Source organism: Penaeus vannamei, chromosome 36, assembly GCF_042767895.1.
Source record: "Penaeus vannamei isolate JL-2024 chromosome 36, ASM4276789v1, whole genome shotgun sequence".
Classification (NCBI taxonomy): Eukaryota; Metazoa; Arthropoda; class Malacostraca; order Decapoda; family Penaeidae; genus Penaeus; species Penaeus vannamei.
This window is the reverse complement of record NC_091584.1, coordinates 23982596-23992595: the sequence shown is the minus strand read 5'-3', so window position 1 is coordinate 23992595 and position 10000 is coordinate 23982596. Positions and strand designations below refer to the sequence as shown.

The window sequence follows — 10000 nt, the reverse complement described above, 5'->3', positions numbered from 1 at the left end:
TAATAATGATACTAATAGCAATAGTGATACCAATGATAATTATATTAATGCCAATATGGATAAAAATATCAACAGTGATAATAAATCATTAACGATAATGCTGTTAAGAATACTGATAGCAATAATACGTTTAATCCTCTCTCTCTCTCTCTCTCTCTCTCTCTCTCTCTCTCTCTCTCTCTCTCTCTCTCTCTCTCTCTCTTTCTCCCTCTTTCTACCCTTCCCTCCTTCTCCCTCTCCGTCTCTTCTTTCTTTCTCTCTCTCCCTCTCTTTCTTTCTTTCTCCTCCCTCCATCTCCTCTCCTTCTTCTTTCCTCTCCTCCTTCTTCCCCTCCCTCTCCTCTCCTCCTTCTCCCTCCTCCCTTCCCCTCCCTCCTCCTTCCTCCCTCCCCCTTCCTCCCTCCCTCCTCCCCCTCCCTCCCTTTCTCCTTCCCACCTCCTTCCTCCTTTTCCTCCCTTCCCCTCCCTCCACCCCCTTCCCTCCCTCTCTCCACGCCATACAAAAGCACCCATAATTATGACATATACACTGAATAGCCCTACCCGCTGTTCTTCACTCGGAACCAGCGTGAAAAACGATCTATTTCTATTACATTCGTTATAGGAGGTCACGTGCTAGGGCCGTTTGTATCGGGACTGCGCGAATAATTTTTTAAAAAGTCTTCGTATATTTATCGTTTCTAAGGTGTGTATGGGGGGGGGGGGGGAGGGGGGGATATGGGTGTATGATGTGTGTGTGTATTTTTTGAAGAATGTGGTTTTATGTGTTTGTTGGTGTTGGTGTTTTTATTTTTTGTTTGTTTGTTTGTCCGTCTATCGATCTTTTTATGTTTCTTTTTTTTTGCTTATTTGTTTACTTGTCTATTAGAGAGAGAGAGATAACGACAGAGAGAGAGAGAGAGAGAGAGAGAGAGAGAGAGAGAGAGAGAGAGAGAGAGAGAGAGAGAGAGAGAGAGAGAGAGAGAGAGAGAGAGAGAGAGAGAGAATTATAGATGTATTGCAAAGAAAAACAACTATTCATTGTCTACGTTTTTTTTACACTATATCAACACAGTAAAGTATTACATATGTATATCTTTATCTATTCTTATTATTTTCATTATCATCATACGCCTTGGTAGTAGAATCACAAACAAATAAATCCAAAAATCTTAGAAATTTTACATTGTATTCAAAATGCATCTTCTTCATGCGATACAATATAAAATCAACAACACAAAATAGAAATCTAATTATACTAATATATCTTAAATTAAAACGAACCAAATAAATCAGAGAGAACATTTTTCATTTTAATGTAAGATATATTCAGATTTCCAAACGGCTTTGTGAAGAAACGCAAAGAAATTTTTATTACATGTTTATAGGGATTTTTCAATTTATTTCGGTTATGTATGCCAGTTTCAGAAAATTACGCTTTACCTAAGGATTTTTTATTTTTTAATTTATGATTGGTATGAGATGAATGATGATAAAAGACAATCTATATCATATGAGTCATATGTGAACTTGTAAAAAAATGTAAAAAATAGATTCCCACAATCATATAGTTACATAATTAAATGGAGAGATAGAGAGAAGATATGAGAGATTGAAAGACGGGAAAACGCAAACACACAGAAACACAAACACAAATACAGACACACACACACAAACTTACACATACCCACACACATACACAGAAACACAAACACAAATACACACACACAAACTCACACCCACCTACACACACAGAGAGAAACACAAACACAAATACAAACACACACACACACAAACTTACACACACACACTCCCACACACACACAAACGAACACCACACACACACACAGTAGCATATAAATACACACACCCGCACACCCAGATATATCTACACATAAGCACACCGCCTCAGACACCCACACACACACAGAAACACAAACACAAATACAAACACACACACACACAACACACACACACACACACAGAAACACAAACACACACACACACACAGAAACACAAACACAAATACAAACACACACACACAACTAACAACACACACAAACTTACACACACACACTCTCACACACACACAAACATACAACACACACACACAGTAGCATATAAAATACTACACCCGCATACACCTCCAGAGGTATATCTTACACATAAGCACACCTAGCCCCAGACACCCATCCCACACACACACATACACACTGACATGCACATGCACAGAAAGTATCACAACACACAATAAAAACACACACACACACACACACACAGTAAACATTAAAACACAAATACAGTTACACACACACACACACAATAATTACACAAACTTACAATACACACACAAATTTCCAACTCACACAACACCACAAACAGTAGACAGGTATAAATACAGCACACCCGCACACCACAGCATATATCTACACAGGTTAATACTGCTCCTCAGACCAGCGCATGACCCCCCTGTCCCCCCTACTACTACACACATCGGAAACAGAAACACAAATGACAAACACACACACAACACACAAACACAGAAACACAAACACAAATACAAACACACACACACACACAGAAGCACAAATACACACACACAAAAAAACACACAAGCACAAACACAAACACACACACTCCCACACACACACAAACGAACAACACACACACAGTAGCATATAAATACACACCCGCACACCCAGATATATCTACACATAAGCACACCGCCCCAGACTTCCCCAACCATTTCCAAACAATCAGCCTTATGTTTGAAGACACAAATACCGACATATCTCAAGGACACGCCCACAAAACACTTTAGTCCGCCCACGCCGAGGAATGCCTGGACACTACGGGCGGTTTCTAGCTGATAGGGAGTTTGGTGCGATGAGGGGCGTGGGCGGGGGGTGAATGGGGGTGGGTGGGGAGGGGCGTGGGTGGGGGGTGAATGGGGGGATGGGGTGAGGGGTGAAATGGGGGGATGGGGTGGGAGGGGGTAGACAGGAGATAGAGGGTAGGTGGGGGGGGAGGAGAAAGAGGAGAATGGAGAGAAAGAGATAAAAGGGAATACAAGGAGAGATTGAGATGGATAGGGAGATAGGTAAGAAAGATGGACGGGAGATCGGGGGATTGGAAGATGGAGATAGGTTGGTGGATGAATTCTAGAAAGAGAGAGAAACGAGAAGAGAGAGAGAGAGAGAGAGAGAGAGAGAGAGAGAGAGAGAGAGAGAGAGAGAGAGAGAGAGAGAGAGAGAGAGAGAGAGAGAGAGAGAGAGAGAGAGAGAGAGAAGAGAGAGAGAGAAGAGCGAGAGAGAGCGAAGAGAGAGAATAGAAAATAAGAGAAAAGAAGACAGATAAACAGATAAATATGGATAAATCTATCAAGAAGATAAAGAGGAGGAAGGAGGGAAGTAGAAGGAGGAAGGACGGAGAAGGAGGGAAGAACAAGGAGAAAGAGGGCGGAGGAAGAAGGAGAGAAGGATAAAGCGGGAGAACGGAGAAGGAGGGAGAAACGAGGAGAAGGAGGAGAAGAAGGAAAAAGAGGGAGAAAAGGTGCACAAGGAGGAACAAGGAAGGAAGGAGAAGGAAGCACGAAGAAAAGGAAGGCCAAGGAAGAGGAGGAGAATAGGAAGAGGGAAGGAGGGAGAATGGGGGAGGGGGGAGGATGCATGCACAATCCTGGGAGTGGGAATCCCCTGAGGCGACAGCTGATGAGGCGGAGGACATGGCAGATCCAAGGAGAATGAGGGAAGAGGAGGAGGAGGAGAAGAAGTATGAGGAAGAAAAGAATGAGAGAAGAGGAGGAGGAGAAGTATGAGGAGGAAAAGAGTGAGGGAAGAGGAGGAGGAGAAGAAGTATGAGGAAGAAAAGAATGAGAGAAGAGGAGGAGGAGAAGTATGAGGAGCAAAAGAGTGAGGGAAGAGGAGGAGGAGAAGAAGTATGAGGAAGAAAAGAATGAGAGAAGAGGAGGAGGAAAAGAGTGAGGGAAGAGGAGGAGGGGGTGGAAAAGAAGTATGAGGAGGAAAAGAATGAGAGAAGAGAAGGAGGAGGAGAAGCATGAGGAAGAAAAGGAGGAGGAGAAGTATGGGGAGAAAAGAGAAAGAAAATGAGAATGAGGGAAGAGGAGAAGCATGAGGAAGAAAAGAATGTGGGAGGAGAAGGAGGAGAAGACGTATGAGGAAGAAATGAGTGAGGGAGGAGGAGGAGAAGTATGAGGAAGAAAAGAAAGAGAGAAGAGGAGGAGGAGAAGTAAGAGGAGGAAAAGAGGAGAGGGAAGAGGGAGAGGAGGAGAAGAAGTAAGGAGGAAGAAAAGAATGAAGAGAAGAGGAGGAGGAAAAGAGTGAGGGAAGGAGGGAGGAGGGGGCGGAAAGAAGTATGAGGAGGAAAAGAATTGAGAGAGAAGAGAAGGGAGGAGGAGAAGCATGAGGAAGAAGAGGAGGACCAGCAGTATGGGGAGAAAAGAGAAAGAGAATGAGAATGAGGGAAGAGGAGAAGCATGAGGAAGAAAAGAATGTGGGAGGAGAAGGAGGAGAAGACGTATGAGGAAGAAATGAGTGAGGGAGGAGGAGGAGAAGTATGAGGAAGAAAAGAGTGAGGGAAGAGGAGGAGGAGGAGGAAGAGAAGGAGGAGAAGTATGAGGAGAAAAGAGGAAGAAAAGAAGAATGAGGGAAAAGAAGAAGGAGACGAAGTATGAGGAGGAAAGCGGAACAGAAGAAGAACGAGGAGAGAGGAGGGAAGAGAAGGAGAAGCATGAGGAAGAGAAACAACAGCAGAGAACAGAGAACGATAAAGAAAATACCAGAAATATATATATATAAAAATAGGAGAATGGGATAAAAAGATAATGATAATGACCAGAAAACGAAAGAAAAGAACAGAAAGAAAGAAAGATAAAAAGGAGATAGAAAGAACGAGATGACGTATTGAAGTCACGGACAGAAAGATGAATTAGGCAACGAGAGACGAATAAGGCTAAAAGGAGAAATGCCGGACGAATTTAGACGAAGGAAAAATGAGAATTAAAAATAGGAGTGAGAGAGAGAGAGAGAGAGAGAGAGAGAGAGAGAGAGTAGAGAGAGAGAGAGAGAGAGAGAGAGAAAGAGAGAGAGAGAGAGAGAGAGAAAAGAGAGAGAGACAGACAGACAGAGACAGATTTACTTTACTGAGACAGACAGAGGCATACATACATACAGACAGACAGACAAACATAAAGGCAAACAGACAAACAGAGAATAAGAAACAAAAAAATCAAAACATCTCTCCTACTATACTGAAACCTAAGACCTAAAATATGGAATAAAACCTGTACGATAATGACAAGACAAAGATTAAGAAAAACAGCCGGATAATCCAAAAAGCTAAAGAGGAAGAGGAGTAAGGAGAAAGGGGTAAGAAGGAGGAGGAGAAGAGTAAGGAAAATGGCTAAGGGTTTGAGAGGAGGAGGGAGTAAAGAGTTAAAAGAAATGGGTAAGAAGAAGAGCAAGAGAAAGGGAGGAAAAGAATAGGAGAGGATTGAGGAGAAAGGGTAGGAGAGGAATAAAGAGCAATGGAGAAGAGTAGAACAAGAGTAAAGGGTAAAGAGTTAAGAGAAAGGGAGGAGGGGGAGGAGAGAAGTAAGAGAAAGGGGTAAGAGGGACGAGGAGAGCGGAAGAGGAGGGTAAGGGGGAAATAAGCGATAAGGGGGTTAAGAGAAAGGGAGAAGGAGGAGGAGAGAAGCAAGAAAATAGAGTAAGAGAGAGGAAGAGAGAGTCGGAGGAAGGTAAGGGAGAAAGAGATAAGGAGGAGGAGAGAAGTAAGAGAAAGGAGTAAGAGAGAGAAAAGAGAGAGGGAGGAGGAAAGGTAAGGGAGAAAAGGAATAAGGAGGAGGAGAGAAGCAAGAGAAAGAGGCAAGAGAGAAAGAGAGGGGAGGAGGAAGGTAAGAGAGAAAGGAAGAAGGAGGAGGAGAGAAGTAAGAGAAAGGAGTAAAATAAAGGAGGAGAGGGCCGGAGGAAGGTAAGGGAGAAAGGGAGAAGGAGGAGGAGAGAACTAAGAGAAAGGTGTAAGGAAGAGGAGGAGATGGTCGGAGGAAGGTAAGAGAGAAAGGGAGAAGGAGGAGGAGAGAAGAGAAAGGAATAAAATAGAGGAGATGGTCTGAGGAAGGTAAGGGAGAAGGAGGAGAAGAGAAGTAAGAAAATGGAGTAAAAGAGAGGAGGAGAGAAGTAAGAGAAAGGTGTAAGGAAGAGGAAGAGATGGTCGGAGGAAGGTAAGGGGGAGAGGGTAAGGGAGAAGTGCCAAGGTGAAAGGGTAGGTCGTGGGTACAGACACAAGAATCTCAAGATGGCGTGACAGATGGCACCCTTGGCACCCTCATACAACGAATTTAGGGAGAGTGAGAAAAGTCTTAGATTCTAATTAAATACGTTTCTAATGCCCATTCCTATACGATTCGTAGATTCTAATTAAATACGTTTTTTTTTATATCGATTCATATACGATCACCTCTTCCATATTTAAGAATAACGATCTTTTTTTTTTAATATATTCATGTTTTAACAAGGACACGATAGTCACTGGGAATACGATGCTAGTAAATCCAAACATTCCTTTTTTTTCTATTTCATTCAATTATCAATATTTCGTATTTCTACTTTCGGTCGGTGGCCACTGGGAATACGATGCTAATAAAACATTTTTTTTCCTATTTCATTCAATTATCAATATTTCGTATTTCTACCTTCGTTGTTCTTTTCCGTTCGTTAACCTTCAATTACTTCATTTAACGCTAAAAAAAGGGATTCGTTATACCTGAGTTTCGACACAGAAATTGCGTTTTAACTTTGTAAGCTATTACGCGCTATTGGCAATACTGATGGAGATTATGCGTAAGTCCAATCCTTTCCTAATCACATCCTTTTATCTATTCTTGCGTTATTATCCTTATCGTCAGTTTCTTCTTTTTCATTTGCTGTTATTCTCGTTTTATCTTTTTTTTCCTCTTCGTTGCAAAAATTGTATCGGTATCTTTGTAGATTTTTTTTCATTATTTTTTTCCTATCACATCCTTATATCTATTCTTGCGTTATTATCCTTATCGTCAATTTCTTCCTTTTTCATTTGCTGTTATTCTCGTCTCATCATTTTTTTCTTCTTCGTTGCAAAAATTGTATCGGTATCTTTGTAGATTTTTTTTTCATTATTTTTTTCCTATCACATCCTTATATCTATTCTTGCGTTATTATCCTTATCGTCAATTTCTTCCTTTTTCATTTGCTGTTATTCTCGTCTTATCATTTTTTCTTCTTCGTTGCAAAAATTGTATCGGTATCTTTGTAGGATTTTTTTTTATTATTATTTTTTGCTAATCACATCTTTAAATATATATTTGTATTGTTGTTGTTACTATTAGTCTTATTTTTACTTATTTTTATTCTCGTCTTTACATTCTCCCTCGTTTGTAAAAATTATAACGATAGCATTGTAAGATTTATATTCAGTCCTTCCCTTACTACATCCTTATACATTCTTTTATTATCATCATTACTGTTCATATTACTTTCATCTACTATTATTCTCGTCTTCTCATACTCCTTCGTTCGTAACATTAATACCGACATCCTTATAAAATTTATATCCAACCCCTTTAAATATTACACCTTTATGCCCATTTTATCTATTATTATCCTTATGAATTTTACCTTATTCTCCTATTATCTTCATCTTCTCCTTATTCTTCATTCGTAAATTTGATAACGAAATTGACCGAAAGGAATTCTACGCGACATTCATTTTGTGGGTTGTTATACCCGTAGGTTTTTCCCGTCATTTTTTTTTTTTTTTTGTCAGGAAATTACATTGTCGTGTCTCGTACATAATTTGAAAACAATTATCTCTAATTTCGGGAAACTTTGTCCTCATTCACGTATTGGCTTTTCACTCATTCTAATTTGCTTGGTGAAATAACTGGCATCGTTTCGCAATGCTTGAAAAAGACATTTTTGTTGATGAATATCTGTTGTCTTCCTCAGCTCAACGAGAAAATACATCAGGAAAAGAAATTTAGGATAGTGGATGTATCGCAGCTGTTGTTGTATTTCGTAATTCCATTTAATAAGCCGCCTTTTCGTCTTTTGTTTCGCTTCGTCTCTTTAGAAAACGAGCAAAAGGTTAATGTGGAATCTTGGCTGTATAATGATAACTTTTGAATATACATTTATGACCGCGTATAAAATATTGAAAGTGGTAATATGTAGAGTCGATTTGGGTATATTTTTCTCTCTCTCTCTTGTTCTTTAATTCTTAAAGAATGATTCGACTTTTTATTCTTATGCTTAGCGTTGCCGAGTAATAGAGATTTCAAGGCACTTATAAGTAGTTATCTTCGCCATGTCATCCGCATATACGGATTATAATAATACTGCATGAGTTCTTTTTTTCCCATTCTTTCACACGCTAAAACATCATCACTAACCCAAGAATTATTCTTTAGTGACCTCAGGGTTATTTATAGAATAGCCAGGCTTACGTGGTTTAAAAACAGCATTTATTTTCCTTTTGACTAACGAGCGAGGTATGCGATTCGGCTGTTTAAGCATCGTGATTAGGCAATATCCCTCGTTTCCTGTGTACTGATTCGCCATTATCATCTTTCCCGGGGAACGAGTGCTTTCGTATGTAAATATTCATGGACTATTTAAACAACCTTGCTAAACGATGATTCACAAGTACTTCTTATATCTTTTTATAGTTTATTTTTTTTTTGAGGGCAAAGATCTTGCAAATTTCTTGACCTACTAAGCATTTGATTAAGTCACTTGAGCCTTTCCATTTACACGATTGGGCCGCTCACTATATACTTCACTAAATTAACGTTCTTTATTTATCTTTTTTTATAACGAGCAGTTCATCGCGATAGATAATTGTTCTACCAGTCGTAGTTGTTCTCCGAAAAAGGTCCAATTTTTTATAACTAGGCTTGAAATACGATTTATCTGTTTATCACACTACACTTTCCTTATTCTTATATACTTTCTTTCGTGGCTCGCTGTTATTACAAACTCTTTTCGATTCCACATCTACTTACAGTCTCGCAACAGGTGTGCGCGGATACAAAGATATTTTTCTCTCCCACTGTAACCTAATATGTACACGACAAGGCGCAAAGTTCCTACCTTAATGCCATGTTCTGAAGGCGAGACATGTTCTGAGGTCATGTTGACAGGCGGCGACAGCTGGGTCACTGGGGAATCACAGGTCAGCGAGGGGGTCACACTGGGCGAGCTGTCACTTACATCCTTGGGATTTTCGACTTTGCAGAGCATATTGTTGTACACCACGGGATGCTTGGACAAGAGAAGGCCACTTGCAGCTGTGTCTGCGAAGGAGTCCATTTCAGGCTCGCCGCATGGGCCTGTCGCGCGGGGCCTTCGGTCACCGATTTCAAGCACTGTTACGAGTTTGGGCACTGTATCACTAGCCGGACCGACACCATGTACACGTACGTCCATGTGCGTATATGTGCGAGCGGATTGGGGCGGGAGGTAGCGTGCACATGTGAGCGCGTGTGCACTGGGGGGAGTCTCCCACGCATCTGCTGGGCTACCACTCCGCCATGGCCGCCTCCGCCAGGAATGAGGTCATCCGCAGGGCAGCTCGGGCCAAAGGTCTACGGGACAGGTACACCTCCAACCCCGCCTCTGCCGCGAACCCTCACTCGGGGCGCCTCGGGAATTCCTCGCCAGAGCAGAGCCGTTCGGGAGGGAAGGTGCGTTGGAGCGAGCGAGCGCGTGTGCGTGCGTGTGCGTGAGGGTGTGTGTGGATGTAGGTGGACCCGCGCCTCTGAACGCGACCAGTCCCTATGCGGCCAAATCGCAACTCTTAACTCTTGCAGCTTGAGAGCATCCCCTTGGCTGACCCCACCGCGACCCCGCGCGCAAACCGCCGCTCACCCGCTCCGCGCTTTTTAAAACGCCGATTCGCCGCTTTTTTCCCTCCGTCGCCTTCGTACTTCGACGCGTTTTCGCTCACGTGATCCGCCGAATCTCGAA

General features: G+C 41.8%; 1 protein-coding gene across 1 annotated transcript in view; it reads right to left on the bottom strand.

The window, feature by feature from the left end:
- Nucleotides 1–9847, bottom strand: part of LOC113819134 (knirps-related protein) — a gene marked incomplete in the record, with an annotated part of 184997 nt that extends 175150 nt beyond the window's left edge. Inside the window, 1 exon segment of the mRNA XM_070114841.1 lies at nt 9125–9847. Coding sequence (XP_069970942.1) covers nt 9125–9460 — 336 coding nt within the window.
- Between the last annotated feature and the right edge of the window lie 153 nt (nt 9848–10000).